The following is an 18,223-nucleotide window of genomic DNA, read 5'->3' on the forward strand; positions in this document are numbered from 1 at the left end:
AGCTAAACTGAACAATTTCAACAAAGACCTCATCCTGAGATGCTATACAGAAGCAACACAACACCATAACCAGTGCTGGCGTTGATGGGAAATATCCTGACACAGCAATTAACATTTTCAGTGTGGCGAAACATGGCTTGTTCTTGGCCCCCTTTCTAATTTGTTTTTTATTAATTTATAGACCAGCATTATTTTTTACAACCAAATTATATGGTTTTATTTTTTCAATTGAGAGTCAGCCTGAACAGACTGTTGGTCCTAATTACTGACAGAATTAAGAACTGGAAATCAACTATTTGTAATGAAGGAAATTATTATTGGTAAATATACCCAACTTTTTTTTTTTTTTTTTTTTTTGCGGTATGTGGGTCTCTCACTGTTGTGGCCTCTCCCGTTGCGTAGCACAGGCTCCAGACGCACAGGCTCAGAAGCCATGGCTCACGGGCCCAGCTGCTCTGCGGCATGTGGGATCTTCCTGGACCGGGGCACGAACCCGTGTCCCCCTGCATCAGCAGGCGAACTCTCAACCACTGCGCCACCAGGGAAGCCCCCAACTTTTAAATGATATATGATAATTGGTCCCACCCCACAAATCACCTTTTTTAGATACCTTGAAGAACGTTTCAAAAAAGATTTATTGTCAAGAAGTGGCATTTCCAATGCTAGGTTTCTGTGAATGCCTTCTGGTAGTTTTATTTCTGTGGGGTAGAATTTGGGGGGCCTTAATCACCTGAAACCATTTTCTGAAGAGAGTCTTGGCAATGCCTTTGGGGCCCACACAGCTCCCCAAAGGGAGATGCTTTCTATGCATATATACATCTTTTTCAAACTCTCAGTTTTTACAAAGGAACTTTAATCCCATACACTGCTTGATTGTTCATTAAGATTTATTGTGCTTTACTCAACTGGCAACATAAGACAGCTGCTCTCTAGGCACTTGGAAATATAATCTTGAACTCACTGACCATCAGTATTAATCAAATTAATATTATTCAGTTATGTAATACATCTACTTATTCATAAATATTTGCATAAACGACATGAATATACACAGTCCATCTACTTATTAATACTCTGAAAGTCACCTCGAATCAGAGCAGTTCAGCACGTTATATTGGGCCTCTTAGAAATGTATTTACTAAATCCTGCTTTGTTGTGATGCCTTTCTAAGGATCATTATAAGAAACATCTTAATGAACTCATCAGTACAGTTATTATAATGATAAAGCCAGGCACTGGAAAACACTTTACAGTTATCATCTGGTTTCATTCTCATAACAAATTTATTGTCCTCATTTTACAGATGAGGAAACTACAGGTTAAGTGATTTGCTCATGGTTCCATAGCTAGTAAGTGGCAGAGCCAGGTTTTAAGACCCCATCTAAGACTTCAAAGCTGGCCTCTAGACCCCTCCCAACTGTCCAGACATGGTCAAGGATATTGCTCACAGCCTCACCCCATGCTCCTCTTTTGAAGACCCTAGGGAAAAGGTCCTAGCTATATTAGTACCCAAGATTAGTTATTATTCTCCTGATCAATTAGTTGTTAATTTTATGGGCGTTGTGAATTGTATAACTGACCAAGTATCCCTTCAAGCGGTTTAGTTCACCTTAACCAAATATGTAGTTCATTGTGGAATGCATATTTATCCTCATTCTTAGACCTACTTTGTCACCTTTTTGTTCTGCTTTCTTTCACCTCACTTTAAATTTAAACTGTATTATCTTCCTTAAATCCTTTCTCCAACAATTTGAGGACATAAGTAAACAAAGGCTTGGAGGTCATGGGTAAAGCTCAGAGACCTCATAAGGAATGAGGGAAGCCCATTGAGTACCATGGGAAAGCACTATGCCCATTTCTGCAGGGTACGTTTAATAGAATAATTTTGTAACTCCAGATCCAAGTCTCCATGATGTTTGATGGTCAGTCGGCAGTCGAAGTGCATCCCAAAGCCAGAATGGATGACTTAAAGACCTTTACATCCCTGAGCCTGTACATGAAGCCTCCTCCTGTGAAGCAACCAGAGCTGGGTGGGACTGCAGATCAGTTCGTCCTATACCTCGGAAGCAAAAACGTAAGAGCATGTGGTTGTAAATGATGGAATAATGTTGAAAGGAAAGATAAGTGCTTTTTCTCTTGCCTTAAAACAAAGCTACCTGTGCAAATAAACAAAATTTCTATTCTAGCACCTCAAAAGGTATAGACCATTTTAAGGCCAAGACTAAAGTAGTGACTTTAGGACAAGTAATTCCTTCTCTGTGTGGGATATTTCTGTGGTTTCTTCATATCGGCCTCACACTGCTAACTCTGAGGAGTCTGAATGCAGCATTTCAAAGACACCCAGAGTACAGAGACCTATTATGTTTAATGCTGAACCCTGCTTTGAAGGTGCATAGCAATCGGTATTGCCAGGCTGCATTATATCCCCAGATTAACCAAACAAGGTTAGCACACTCCTGACAGCCATCAAATGTCCACAAGCCCACAGTTGCTTGCCTTCCTGCCCAAGGTATATTTGGACAGGCATGGAGGGATCGGGGGTAGGGGCAGCACACTGATGCAGCCACAGGGAGGCTGCAAAGAACGGGGCGCTGCCCAGTCTAATGGGCACTTTGGTAATAATTCAAGCCAGACGTGCCTTATATACAGCCAAGCATCTGGATTGCTAATTGTCTTTTAAAGAAATGAGAACGAAAGATGATATTCATTCATATGGATTTTATTTAAGAGACTTCTTGACATTTCAGGCCAAAAAAGAGTACATGGGTCTTGCAATCAAAAATGATAACCTGGTGTACGTTTATAACTTGGGAACTAAGGATGTAGAGATTCCCCTGGACTCCAAGCCTGTCAGTTCCTGGCCTGCTTACTTCAGCATTGTCAAGATTGAAAGGTAAAGTGAATCCGTGACACAGGGCTCATCTGCAAATTTCATAAAAAATCTGTTGAATGCACTCATGCACGCGCACACACACACACACACACACACACACACAGTCTTTCTATGGATGTTGCTCCTCTTTCTTCCATTATTCCTATACTCCTTCACAAACACCTTAGTGGAAAACAAAAAATCAGAAAGAATAGTCATCACTTCTAAAGAGCAATCTGATTATTAGATGTTTTTAATCTGGCCAATCCATGAATTGATTCCAAGATGGAATGTCTTTTTTCCCCTTTCCCTTTGATTGTTGACATTATATAAATGCTTATGAAAGTGACAAAATCAAATCACCAATTCTGTGATGAAGGGACATTCACATTTTGACATTTAAAAAAAAAAAAACATATTTTCGGGCTTCCCTGGTGGCTCAGTGGTTGAGAGTCCGCCTGCCGATGCAGGGGACACGGGTTCGTGCCCCGGTCCGAGAAGATCCCACATGCCGTGGAGCGGCTCCTGAGCCATGGCCGCTGAGCCTGCGCATCCGGAGCCTCTGCTCCGCAACGGGAGAGGCCACAACAGTGAGAGGCCCGTGTATCACAAAAAAAAAAAAAAAAACATATTTTCTACAAATTATCTGGCTAATAAAGAGTGAAAATTCTTTATCTGAACAGGGTAGGAAAACACGGAAAGGTGTTTTTAACAGTCCCAAGTCTAAGTAGCACCGCAGAAGAAAAGTTTATTAAAAAGGGGGAATTTGCGGGAGATGACTCCTTATTGGATCTGGATCCTGAGGACACTGTGTTTTATGTTGGTGGCGTGCCTTCAAACTTCAAGGTGAGCTGTCCAGCTATATTTTGACTTATTGCAAATCTATAGTGATTGTTTTTAGAAGTCCATAAAGCCTACAGTGATTCAGCGCTTGGATGGAAACCTTAATATCTTAAAAAAAAGAGTTTAGCTCAGTGGGTGGTAGAATTCTGAATTAGGATCTATAAATCTGCTGCTTAAATCTGGTCTGTGCTACCCATATTTTCATAGTGTCAAATACTTTCAAGCTATATCTAACACTTGAATATCAATTTATTTCATTCTGATACATGCATATGTAATTAATTACCCCCACCTACTGCAGGAATGTCTGTACCTTGTGGGTTTATAGCTAGTCTTCAGGTTTACAGACGACAGTTTCAAAAATTCTGTTATCTCAGCTAATATACAGGCATGAAATGAAATACCTAGGATGAGGGAGGGGGTGGGGTCTAGGAGGGGAGATGAGACCTGTTGAAGGGCAGATACAGGAAAAGCCCAGGAAGACAGGGAGTTGATCCAGGATTTCAGTTGCAGAACTGTTACTCACTAGTGAGAGGCACATTATTGAACCCCTCTGAGAATTACTTTTCCCTCTCTTTATGTGAGGACAGGAATACCTACCTCACAGAGCTGGTGTAAGGATTGACTTTGGTCATGAATCCAGTCAGGTGTGTGACTGGCACATATTATATGCTCAGTAAACCCCACCCTCTCTGCTAAGATATGGACAACTGAAAAATCTTTGTTATTCTAGATGGTTTAGCATAGAATAGACACAAACTCAGGTCTAGAAAGATATTTCTATCAGTGGGAAGGTCCCCTTGACCTACTGTTGTCTCACTGCCTGATCTGTGTGGACTGGATGAGATGTGGTCATGTCACAGTTGACTTCACCTTGTTTCACAGCTCCCTGCCAGCTTAAACCTGCCTGGCTTCGTTGGCTGCCTGGAATTGGCCACTTTGAACAATGATGTGATCAGCTTGTACAACTTTAAGCACATCTATAATATGGATCCCTCCAAATCAGTGCCCTGTGCCAGGTAAGAACGTGTTAAGAGTACTAAAAATTTGATAGCCATGCAAGAGCTGCAGATGAGACAAGTGTGGGTAAATATTCAGGTTTTCAGTCTTTTTTGGGGGGAAACCAGTTTTGAAACTGCATAATAGTCATGCCTGCACACAACTTTTCAGTTCTTCTCTACCATAATGAGCATGCACTATTATTAAAAGTGTTAAACTACTTGTTTGCAGCTTTGGTTTCAGATTCCAGAGACTGGGGTCTCACTGGAACCTTCTGTTATCTTAGCACATAGGGTAGAGAAAAATGCAGACATCAGGACTTCATTTAAATGCTATTAAGGCCCATGAAAAATGTCGTGAGAATGGGTTAAAAGGGCCTCATTTGAAAAGCATAACAGAAGCTGTCATATTCATATGATCCTTGTATTTTTATTTCAGAGATAAACTGGCCTTTACTCAGAGTCGGGCTGCCAGCTATTTTTTCGATGGTTCTAGTTATGCCGTGGTGAGGGATATCACAAGGAGAGGGAAATTCGGTCAGGTGACTCGCTTTGACATAGAAGTTAGAACACCAGCTGACAACGGCCTTGTGCTCCTGATGGTCAATGGAGTGAGTAAAAATAAAAATTCTACATCTTCTCTCTTATTGCCTTTACTTTCTGCTGTGCATGTTTCTAGGAACCTTCCCAGGTTGAGTGTGTCATGCCATCAAACTGACGTTTTAGCTTAGAAAGCAAAATTGGGTTTTTTTCCTTCAGGGAAATGATGTCAGCAGTAAGTAAAAGCAGCCATGAGATGCATTTCCCTGCAGTACGTTTTTGGATGTATATTAAATATAACCCCTTTAATAAACTAAGGGAACTTTAAGGAAAATCAGCACCAAGATCTAGGCGAGCATGTGTCTACAGAAATTTAGCACTGACTTTTTAAATCATATGCCCTAATCAGTTAAAAAGAAGTTTGCATGCTTAATATATGTGTGTGTGTGTGTGTGTGTGTATATATATATTTATATACATATACACACACACACACATACATCTCTTTATTTATTAATGATATACTACATATGAATATAATATTCAAAACTAGGAAAAAGATAATTTATATAAAACTGAATAAAAATAAATACAATTTTAAAATAAAGATGAAGTAAAATAAAATTAATTTTTTGCTAATGATACAAGAATTATTAATGGCAGTGTTAGTGAGAACAGTGTAATTAAACATGCTTAAGTATTTTTGAAAGTCTCATTAAACGCATTGTGATACAAGTTTTGTCCTGAGTCCAGTTTATTTCAATACTAAGTTCTATTGGCTATCATAACTAGACAAGATACCTCATATAAATAAAAATGTAGGAAATATATGATTGGCTGTGCTTACTAAATCATGGTACGGTTATTCAGTCTCATTCACCAATTGGCAAAAGTTGTCTTTGAAATTCAGCTGGCAGATTTTCATCTTTCCTGATGTCAGTTCTTGCAAGGTAATCAGATATCGTATCATTTTGTAAACTTTAACAAAGGAATTCAAGACGGTTAAAAATCTTCATTTGAAAGACTTTTAAACAGGTTAGAAATTTCTTTCCAGAAATGTTTTAATAGTGCAGATATGAGAGTTTTTATGGTAGTATACTTACATTCTTTTCATCAACAAATTTACTTACCAATAGAAAACTTTTCCATATACATTTTTTAAAAACCATCTCCCCAGGGCTTCCCTGGTGGCACAGTGGTTAAGAATCCGCCTGCCAATGCAGGGGACATGGGTTCGAGCCCTGGTCTGGGAAGATCCCACACGCCGCGGAGCAGCTAAGCCCATGCACTACAACTACTGAGCCTGTGCTCTAGAGCCTGCAAGCCACAACTACTGAGCCCATGTGCCACAACTACTGAAGCCCGTGCACCTAGAGCCCATACTCCACAACAAGAGAAGCCACCGCAATGAGAAGCCCACGCACTGCAATGAAGAGCAGCTCCCGCTTGCCACAACTAGAGAAAGCCCGCGTGCAGCAACCAAGACCCAATGCAGCCATAAATAAATAACTACATAAATAAATAAATACACACATACATACATACATAATTTTTTTAAAAAAAAAACATCTCTCCAGAGTACAACTTTCTTCCCTGCCAAAATAGTTTCTCATCCATTGTTACAATGCCCCTACCTTGAAATTACAGATCAAGTATGTTTTTTTTTAGTAGCTAGTAGGTTTTATACTACTAAAAGACATTTGTCATCACAAATAAAGGTCAGTAAATTTAGAATAATAATTCATTTTATAAGGAAAATGTGTAACCCTCTTGAAACTTAACAGCATTTTTAGTAACTTACAGGAAATAATCTGCAAACATCTACATGTCTCAAAATATTTTCACATCACTGTATCTCAGTAGAAAATTACTGTAAATAGTCTATTATTAAGTGACCTCACTCATAAATCCACATACCCAGGCACACATAAACGTCAATAATTGCAATAGGCTAAACACAAAGAAATGAGTGGGGGGGCCATGGCCTGCCTTCAAGTGTGGAACTTCATTCTCAAAGCCTCACATACTGTGTGAATCTAAATCCCATGAAAATCCATCCAAAGGACAAAATGAAGGCCCAGAGTCAATCCATGTATTAAATATTAAAAGTTAGCTTCTTTCTCTATTTTAGAGTTTTAAAATGAGTATAAATAGAAGTTGAAATATTTTCTTTCTATACCTCAGTGGATTTTGTTCCACATTCTCAAGAGTATATAAATTCTGCCCAAAAGATCACTTTCTGTGAAATAGGGACTTTCCATAATACTTTATTTTTCAAATCCATTGAATTCTTCTTTTTTTTTTCAGTCTTTATTGAATTTGTTACAATATTGCTTCTGTTTTTATGTTTTGGTTTTTTGGCTGAGAGGCATGTGGGATCTTAGCTCCCTGACCAGGTATCAAACCCGCACCCCCGTGCATTGGAAGTGCAGAGTCTTAACAACCGGACCATCAGGGAAGTCCCGAAAATCCATTGAATTCTTGTGTCTATGAACTATCTTCTAAAACAAGCAAGCCTGACCAGTAAATTACTTGAGTGTTACAGAATTACTTTGGTTCTTGAATATCACATGGTCCAAGTGCATAATAATTCCATATTTATCTACATAACTCCAGTGTTTCAAAATAACACAGGAATGGCCCTCTTTTTCTTAGGTCCATATTTGCTGATAATTTTCTAAGATTCTTTTCAGCATACCTTGGAATTCTTTTTCAGTGTTAACCAGTTTTGCTCTTAAAGTGAACTGTAATCACATCTACTGGCCTGTTATAACTTTGAAATGTTGCCTTAAAAAAGGGCAGTTTGAATACATATGGTCTATAATACTCTGTTTTCAAGATTGTTAAAGGTCAATAAGGTAAATTTTAAATTTCATTAATTCACAAAGTAAATGAAAAACAATAGAAGATAGTTGTTTTAAATTGTAGATAAATATTAAAATTTTGGTGTATAAATGAGACATAACCGCTGATATGGATGTAGTTGTGATTTTTATTTCATAATAAGAATATCATGAGACTTCTTTAGTCTGCAAACAGTTTCAATAATAAAGAATACAGTGTTATTTCTCAAATTCAGCTAAACCTTCTCTTTCATAATAGCAGACGCTCACATCTTATAACTTTTTGTCTTCTCCACAGAGTATGTTTTTCAGCCTGGAAATGCGCAATGGTTACCTACATGTGTCCTATGACTTTGGGTTTAGCAACGGCCCTGTGCATCTTGAAGACACAATGAAGAAAGCTCAAATTAATGATGCAAAATACCATGAGGTACTGATCGTTGCAGTTTGAGTATTTTGTTTTGTTTTATTTGTATTTAGATCTACTGATCTAATCAGATGGTCAAATGAGATAGGTGAGAAAGTAATTAAACTGAACACCTTCACATATAAAAACCAAGTGAAAGGCCCTCACCTACTCAACTCCAGGATAACATTTGCTTTAAAAGAATGGATATTTTATCATACTGGAGTTGTTTGTTTGTTTTAATAAATTTATTTATTTATTTATTTATTTTTGGCTGCGTTGGTTCTTCTTTGCTGTGCACAGGCTTTCTCTAGTTGCCATGAGCGGGGGCTGCTCTTCATTGCGGTGTGCAGGCTTCTCATTGCGGTGGCTTCTCTTGTTGCAGAGCACAGGCTGTATGCGCGTGGGCTTCAGTAGTTGTGGCACACAGGCTCAGTAGTTGTGGCACACGGGCTTAGTAGCTCCGCGGCATGTGGAATCTTCCCAGACCAGGGATCGAACCCATGTCCCCTGCATTGGCAGGTGGACTCTTAACCACTGTGCTACAAGGGAAGTCCCATATTGGAGTTTCTAATAAAAGAGTCAGTGAAGATTCATTTTAATTGCTTCATTGATCAAAAGACTCCCATTAATACTCTATCTCTTGATTATGATGGCACTTCTATACATTTGTTGAAAATGAGAGTGTAGATACACAGCCATTTTTTTGCTTTTTCCTTGAGTCCCATTAAATGTAAAAAGAGTAGATATAAGTAAATCATTTCCTTTTAAACCATTTATCCAAAACTTAGAAAATACTAATACAGATTTTCTTATAAAGAAAACCCACAAAGAGTGCTCTTTAGTCCTGAACAGATGTGAAGTATACTGATAATATATTTCTTCTATTTTCACTAACAGCTACTTTAAATCTACACTTTAATAAAATATATAAAAGGCATAATATCTTTTAAGTTGAACTGAAATGGAGAGACTAGAGGCTATATTTCTCTTTTCAGTTCAAAGTCCATAGCCTTCATGAGGATGGTTTACAAAGAATATTTTAACTATTTCTCTGACTGGCACTTTCCCACATTCATTAAAGCATCTCACTACACCACCAAAAAATGACACCTGGCAGCATTCAGTCCAGGGCCCAGAAGGTAACTGTTTATAATTTTTTTCCTGAATCCCCTCAGAGGGGCAAAATAAAACAGTTGGTCTCATAGTAAAATTTTTCTTGGGCTAGCCCTATCTCCATATGGAAACCCTTCTCCAGCAAATATGAACTTCTGGTTATGTAAGTAAGAGTTTTCATGTCTGTGAGTAAGAAAGGAAGATCTTATACCCCGCTTTGTGAACAAACAAGCATAAGAACATGGAGGCCCAGCTCTTACAACCAGAATAATTAAAATATATAGCAGTCTTCAAAAAGGTGATTGTTAAGCAGTGATCAACTTACTATGCACTATTTCTCCCAGATCTCAATCATTTACCACAATGATAAGAAAATGATTTTGGTAGTTGACAGACGACATGTCAAGAGCATGGACAATGAAAAGATGAAAGTACCTTTTACAGACATATACATTGGAGGAGCTCCCCCAGAAATCTTAGAATCAAGGTAAGCTTTTTTGCTGTTGTTAAGCTGCTTGTTCCTAACGAAGCACTGGGCTGAGGATTCAACATCCAGGAGAGGTGTAGTAAATGTTTGAGCATTCCCACCTACTACACTTGTACACGTTTACAGAAGCACACACACAGCCATTCACCCATGGGCCCTGTGCAGCTAGTCCTCATGACCCCCTTAAATTGTCATCTAGTAGATGTGATCTACAGATTTCTTTAATTATTATTACTCTTAGAACATAGTCTAATGCAGTATTTCTTATCCACAAGAGGAAAGGTGGAGCATGTGTATTATGTGAAAACAAAGAAACGTTGTGTTCATTTACTTTGTTTTAGTATTAATTTAGACTTATTTGAACTCTCAAATAGCATCTTAGGGTAAACAAAAATTTTAAGCCTGTGGGGGTTGTGAATTAAGTATAATGAAACATTAATATATTCAAAATTTCAGCTGTCTCACTACCATCAGTTCATAGCATCAGAGACTCTTAAAACTGAGAGACAACTTTAGGATATTCCAGTCCAGTCACTCTCAACCCTGCTTCACATTAGAATAAACTAGAGAACTTTTATAAACATCGTTACCCATGACCATGCTCCAGAAATTCTAATTGTTCTGGGATGAGGCCCCAACCGTAAGCTTCCTTTCCAAACTAAATATCCTCTTCATTTCCTTCAGCCATGCCACATGGGATATTTAACCATTATGGTTGCTGTATGTGCACCTCAGTCTGTCAATTAGCGTGATCATGCAGGTATGATCTTGTCAGAGCAGAGTAAAGTGGGACTGTTACCCCTTAATTTGGCCAGTGTTCACCTAAAATACATGGAAGTCATTGTAACTTGCTCAAAATTAACTTCATATTCATACAATATCCAATAATATGTTCTTGGGTACTTCCTATCTATTAGCCATAATGATGGGTGCTAGGATTACAGTTTTGAGCAAAATGTCATCCTTAATCTTAAAGATAAAGGATTTCTTACTTTCCTATTGCTCCAGAGGCCCAACGTTCACTAAAAACTTCTCTAGCCTTAGTTGATTAGTGTGTTGCAGATACATTAAGGACAAGTAAATGAGTTCATGACCCAAGTGGATTAGTGGAAGACTGAAGACCCGGGTTCAAATCCTAACTTACCACTTGTGACATTAAAAAAATTACTTAATATTTCTGTTTCACTTTATAGGTAAACCATGTGAAACTGCCAATTTTTGACCCATATATATGTCAGTTCATTATGGTTCAACCTATTAATCATCTGTAAAAGGGAAATAATAACATCACCATCTATATCACTGAATTGTTATACAGATAAAATGAGCTAATGTAAGTTAAAGGATCTTGAAAATTATAAAGAAGTAAACAAATTGGCTTCATGCAGAATAAAGCTGTTTTGTATGCAAAGATTAGACATTACTGTGTGCTTATGAAAGAAGGCATGAGAATATGAATAATTATACAGCTATTAAAAATAACTATAAATAAAATCAAATTTTTATATCCTACATATGTAGGGTAACATCATCATCACCACCACTACCATCATCATCATGGCTATATCAGTAAAGACTAATTTTCTTTTCCAGGACCCTAAGAGTACACCTTCCCCTGGATATCAATTTCAGAGGATGTATGAAGGGTTTCCAGTTCCAAAAGAAAGATTTCAATTTATTAGAACAGACAGAAACCCTGGGAGTTGGTTATGGATGCCCAGAAGACTCTCTTGTAAGTACACGATCAAAAGGTTTTTAATAAATAGACAAGAAACGTACTGCTCTTAAAAGCTGAAAAAGCTCTTTTCTCTGTAATCCTGTGTACACCTTGGGCTCTTTTCTGCCACCAGTGGAAAGAAGAATCATTAAGCTAAAAAGGCTTGTGGGGATCCTCTGTGACTTGTCCAGTTGCTTCACTTTTCAATGGTTGGGGCTACCAAAGCCCAGAGAGGCTGCGTGAGCATCTTCACTCACTCATGGTGGAGGAAGTAGGGAAGCTGAAACCCCATCTTTTAGAGGCATACAGAAGAAAGGCTAGCATGCCTGAATTTCAGTATAAACCAGAAATTAAAACATAACTATTAACATAGGAACTAGCAGATAAGGCCTTTGGTATGTAAGAAATGGGCATTTTAAGCTTTTTGATAATTATCCAAACACTGTATTCCTACTTTCTTTGGCACACAGATATCTCGCAGAGCATATTTCAATGGACAGAGTTTCATTGCTTCAATTCAGAAAATATCTTTTTTCGATGGCTTTGAGGGAGGTTTTAATTTCCGAACATTACAGCCAAATGGGTTACTGTTCTATTATGCTTCAGGGGTAAGTATTTGTTTTTCCCTGTGGAATCTTCTTTGTGGTAATTGTTTTGTCTGTTAAAAATACTTTTAAGCACCTTAAAAGTGATTTTCAATTCAGATTAATTTTGACTCGTGTACACACACAAATGTCTCATTTCCGACACTTAGTAAAATATTATATATGTTGTATGTGAGGAGTTTTTAACCTGGGCTTCATAGACCCACCTCTCAGGGGTTCATGGAAAGAATTCAGTGGGTCTGTGAACTAGGTGAGAAAAAATTACAACTTTATTTTCTCTAACTACAATTTAGCATTTTCTTCAATTGTGAATGTTGGCAACAAACCACAGTAATATTAGCAGTACCTGTCACTTTGTCATTAATAGAAATCACAGGTATTTTTCATTGCACATTATAGTAGTCACAGGTATCTCAAAATATTTTTGCTCATTGCTACTTCTAAATTGCAGTAGTTATTAGATCTGCTAATAGATTTTATTATTTAGTGCCTTAATGTAGAAGTACATATATAACTATATCACATATTTATTGTTTCAATATTTTGAAACTGTATTTCAATGTAATTGGTTTCCTTTGTATTCCTACATATTTTGTTCAGTGATTTTAAAATATTTTATGAAGGGGTCCATATGTATCACCAAACTGCCAAAAGAGTGCATAGCACAAAAAATGTTAAGAACCTCTGTGTATATATACAAACTCATGTGTGATTCAGTTTGTGAAATAGTTCTTGAATTTGGTATAGAACACTGTAGCTTAGCTTATAAAGATATGCTGTGTTGAGAATAAAATAAGGTTTGTAAAAGTTTGGTGACCTTAAGTTCTAACTGATTTATCTCTGAAAAGGTCATCACCAATATATACACTGATGGACCAGGTCATAATATGATTTATAAAAGCAGCTTTTACTTTTCATTCTTATTACCTTGTATCTGTCACATTTATATCCAATTTAAATCAGTAGCATCTGTGAGAATTTACCCAAAACACTTTGTAGGACCTCTGCCACCAAATCTGCCTCAGATTACCATGGTTAGTTAAATAATACCTTTTGTCCACAAAAGTTGAGGGCTAACTGTAGAGGTTGATGCCCACATAGGGAAGAGAAGGAAGATTATCATTTTGCCAATATTTTAAGACAAGCAATAAGCAAATTCAGAAAAAGATGTTAACTTCTGTTATTTTAAAATTTTTCTTTCTCTGTAGATGAAAAGTGAAACATTTTTAAAAGCCACATTAGCAAATTAACCTATGCCTGGTCATCTAGCTACATCCCCAAGGAAATTCAAATATTGCCTTTTCAAAAGTGAGACTGATGACAGAATAGAAATGCCTGAGTTAAGAAAGTAACTGATGCTGGGATGACAACTACTTAGCATGACAAAATCACCTGAAATCTTCAGTTCAAAATACAGGAAATTCCTCTTTCCATTGAAATGTATCTGATTTTATAGGTGACACCAATACAAGCAATAGAGTATTTTGTTGTTGTTGTTCATAGAAATTATTTTTCAAGCAAATTTCCCACACGATGGGTGTTCCTTTAAGCAATCCCATTAAGTAAGTGTTGAAGACGTGTCCATCTTTTGGATACCTGGCCTCCCTAGTTAAAAAACCTGTGCTTGCATTTCAGTCAGACGTGTTCTCCATTTCATTGGATAATGGCACTGTGATCATGGATGTAAAGGGAATCAAGGTGCAGTCGGCAGATAAGCAGTATAATGACGGGCTGCCCCACTTCATCATTACCTCTGTCTCCCCTGCAAGGTACAGCTCCTCACTTTATTTTCTTTCTACCAGATGGCTTTATCTGTAGGGCATGATTCTGTCCAGTGACCACTGTGAATAATAGGCTATATTATTACTTTTATAGTGTTTAAAAAAATGATAGAAGGAACAACTTACCTTCTTTTTAAAAATTGATATTAATTTTTAAGACATGCCAAATAAATCACTATAAAATTAACTAACAGGTATGTAAAGTTTTTTTCCCAGTGAAACCATAAGCTATAATCTCCTTGAGAGAAGTACCTGCACATAGCACTTACTAAATGGAGTGCAGTGTTTTGCACATAGAAGGAGCTCAGCAAATAATTGGTTTCATTAGGTTTTAATTAAACAATTGAGAATGTTGCATTTACGGCCACATTTTTAAAAGTCTAATAACTTTATCTTTAAAATATGTAATACTGAGTTTCTTTTTCATAAAAAGAAAGTCTTTCTGGAAAAAAAAGGAATTTCCGTTGTAGACTGCTGCTATTCTATGTCCACTTCTATGGAGCCCTCCCATTATAAAAAACATTAATAGGTCTTTTCAAGACACCATTTCCAATCACTATCAGTGTGCTTTACAATGAAAATAGTTTCCCACAAGTGTGATTAAATGATCACCATGATTTATGTTCTGATTTTTCCACACCAAGGAAAAAAATAAAAAGTTGCCGATGACTAGTCATCTTAACTTGCTTCTATGGGTTTAAATTCTAGTCATAGTTTGGAGAGTCTTTTCTGCATATAGACATAGTCAGCCGTTTTATCCTGAGTCTCACGAAGAGTTTGGCAACTTGTTATCTTGTCATTAACCAGATGTTCCATTTCAATACCATGAGAAAACCTGCAACCTAGAATGGAACTCGAGGTAAAATGTTAGCTGTGTAGTGCTTAAAGAAGCTTTTTCCTTACAGGTATGAATTGATAGTAGATAAAAGCAGACTTGGGAGTAAGAACCCTACCAAAGGAAAAGTGGAACAGACACAAGCAGATGAAAAGAAGTTCTACTTCGGTGGCTCACCCATCAGTCCCCAGTATGCTAATTTCACTGGCTGTATAAGCAATGCCTACTTTACCAGGTATAATATTTTTATTATTCATAAATCTGCATGATTGATAAAGAAGATTAAGTTGATAATGAAAATATTTATGGTGTTAAAACTTAGAACTATGAAATATCAGAGGCATTAGAGGGTAGTAATTAAAAGCTTGCATGTGCTTGAGAAACTGACACACTTGGGTTTGTGTGTAGGTGTTTTGCCTTTTAATTTCTGTATGACATTGGCTAAGTAAGCCTTCATTTCTTCACCTGCAAATTGCAGATAATAACAGGGCCTGCCTGGTAGACTTGTTATGAGGATTAAATGAGATAATGTGCATAAAGCACCTGGCGTACAGCAAACTATAAATATTAAATGCGATTATTTCTGTACTTATTATCAATGGTATAGTACAGAGCAACATACCCAAATCATCCTTAAAGGTCTCAGAAAGTCTTTTTTAATTTAATGCATGACTTCATTTTTGTCATCATTTTTCTTTTATTGAAATTTAGTTGACATACAGTATTATGTTAATTTCAGGTGTACTACATAGTGATTTGACATTTGCATATGTTATGAAATGCTCACCAAGATAAGTCTGCTAACCATCTGTCCCCATACCGTTATTACAGTATTATCGACTGTATCCCTTTTGCTGTTTGTTACACGCCAGGGGCTTATTTATGTTGTAAGAGGGGCTTGTACCTCTTAACCCTCTTCACTGGTTTTGCACCCCCACCTCCCCTTTGGCAGCCACCCATTTGCTGTCTGTATCTATGGCTCTGTTTCTGTTTTGTTGTCTGTTTTGTTTTTTAGATTCCACATATAAGTGAAGTCATGTAGTATCTGTCTTTCTCCATCTGACTTATTTCACTTAACATAATACCCTCTAGATCCATCCATGTCACACATGGCAAGATTTCATTTTTTGTGGCTGAATAATATTCCATATACATATATATACTGCATCTTTATCCATTCATCTATCAGTAGACACTTAGGTTGCTTCCATATTGTGGCTATTGTAAATAATGCTGCAATGAACATAGGGGTACATATATCTTTTCAAATTAGTGTTTTTGTTTTCTTCTGTAAATACCCAGCAATGGAATTGCTGGATCATATGGCAGTTCTATTTTTAATGTTTTGGGGAACCTCCATACAGCATAGTGGCTGCACCAGTTTATATTGAGGGTTAGCACATCCTCACTAACACTTGTTATATCTTGTCTTTTTTATGACAGGCATTCTGACAGGTGTGAGGTGGTAATCTCTTTATAGTTTTGATTTGCATTTCCCCGGTGATTAGTGTTGTTGAGCATCTTTTCACATGTCTGTTGGCCATCTGTATGTCTTCTTTGGAGAAATGTCTACTTAGGTCCTCTGCCCCCTTTTTAAATCAAGTTGTTTGTTTTTTTTACCTTGAATTGTATGAGTTCTTTGTGTATTTTGTATATTAACCCTTTATCAGATATATTATTTGCAAATATCTTCTCCCATTCTGTACGCTCCATTTTTGTTTTGTACTTAACAAAGACAAAAAAAAAAAAAAAAAAAACAGAGACAGTGAGGGCCCCCTGAGTACAAAAACATGCAAGGAAGGAATTTAATACAGATTAAGTAACACAGATGAGGTCTCCATCATCCAGAGCATGGTGAGGGAAAACATGTTCATCTGTCAGAATGTGCTGGTGCCAGGTACAAAGTTATTGGTTAATTGGTTAAATGATCATTTCAAGGGTTCTCATTAAGGTAGTGGTTGGTGGATAAAGGCCCATCATGTACGTGTGCACACACACACATTTTAATTGCTAAAGTTCTTTGACTGCCATAGTTTCATCATGTAATTCTAAACAACATTTTTAAGGTTTTTCTTTCCTCTGTTACAAACACAGGTTGGATAGAGATGTGGAGGTCGAAGATTTCCAGCGGTATTCTGAAAAGGTCCATACTTCTCTTTATGAGTGTCCTATTGAGTCTTCGCCATTGTTTCTCCTTCACAAAAAAGGAAAAAAATCCTCAAAGCCTGAAACAAGTCAGAATAAAAAGGTAAAAGATAATGCCGTGCCAACTTCTTGATTGCCCTTGTATTCCACACACACAATTCTAGACACTGATGCTTTATAGAATTTACTCTTGTTTGCAACTGTGTACATATGAAAGATACGATTCTTGTAGTATCTGATATTGCAGTTTACCAGATTTGTTGTATCTTTTCTTGTTCCCAGAAAAACAGTTTGAATAAGCTTTTACTCATACTTCCAACTACTTTTCATTACAATGGTTAAAATTACTCTGTACTTTATAATATATATTATTTATTGTGCTAATTCTCTAGTATCATTTGCTTTCACATAACTATCTCTGGTTTCTGTCACAGTCATGGAAATTATTAGTTTCTGATCTTACCCTGTTTTCCCCTCCTTTCTTGACCTTCATTTTAACCACTCACACAGTTGACCTGTGCTATCAACTAGGGCAGCTCTTTCATCAAATTCTTGAGTCCTAAATTGCGTTCACTGATGACTCTTCTTTCTCGTTCATTTACTCCTAGCATGTACACTATTTGCCTTCATTACAAGCGAAAGTCTAATTCCTTCTCATTCTTTCAATCTAACCCTCCCTACTCCTTCCTGGTCAGATGTTAACAATGCACTCAAGTACCAGTGCTCCCATCCTGGTCCAAGCCATCATCATCTCCCATATGAATTACTGTAATAGCCTCCCAAGAAGACTCCCTGCTTTTACCTTGTTGCCCAATAGTATATTCTCAGCACAACAACCAGATCCTTTTAAACATGCGCTATCATGTTACTCCTCTGCTCAAAGTGGCCCCCCACTTCACTCAGAGTAAATGCTCAAGTTCCTACAATGTCATAAGAGGCCCTATATTTTCCAGGCCTCTTTCCCACACTCACTCTTCTCCTCCCATTGATCTCCTGGCTATTTCTAAAACAGGCCATGTTCACTCCTGCCTAAGA

General features: G+C 37.2%; 1 protein-coding gene across 1 annotated transcript in view; it reads left to right on the forward strand.

The window, feature by feature from the left end:
• LAMA4 (laminin subunit alpha 4) overlaps positions 1–18,223 on the forward strand; it is a 149,830-nt gene that overhangs the window by 115,742 nt on the left and 15,865 nt on the right. Inside the window, exons 19-30 of the mRNA XM_065888640.1 lie at positions 1,898–2,074; positions 2,748–2,893; positions 3,556–3,718; positions 4,601–4,734; positions 5,153–5,324; positions 8,395–8,526; positions 9,963–10,105; positions 11,699–11,837; positions 12,293–12,430; positions 14,063–14,196; positions 15,114–15,278; positions 17,138–17,291. Of these exons, the coding sequence (XP_065744712.1) occupies positions 1,898–2,074; positions 2,748–2,893; positions 3,556–3,718; positions 4,601–4,734; positions 5,153–5,324; positions 8,395–8,526; positions 9,963–10,105; positions 11,699–11,837; positions 12,293–12,430; positions 14,063–14,196; positions 15,114–15,278; positions 17,138–17,291 (1,797 nt within the window). The remainder of the gene's footprint in view (positions 1–1,897; positions 2,075–2,747; positions 2,894–3,555; positions 3,719–4,600; positions 4,735–5,152; positions 5,325–8,394; positions 8,527–9,962; positions 10,106–11,698; positions 11,838–12,292; positions 12,431–14,062; positions 14,197–15,113; positions 15,279–17,137; positions 17,292–18,223) is intronic.

This window comes from Phocoena phocoena, chromosome 12, assembly GCF_963924675.1.
Source record: "Phocoena phocoena chromosome 12, mPhoPho1.1, whole genome shotgun sequence".
NCBI lineage: Eukaryota > Metazoa > Chordata > Mammalia > Artiodactyla > Phocoenidae > Phocoena > Phocoena phocoena.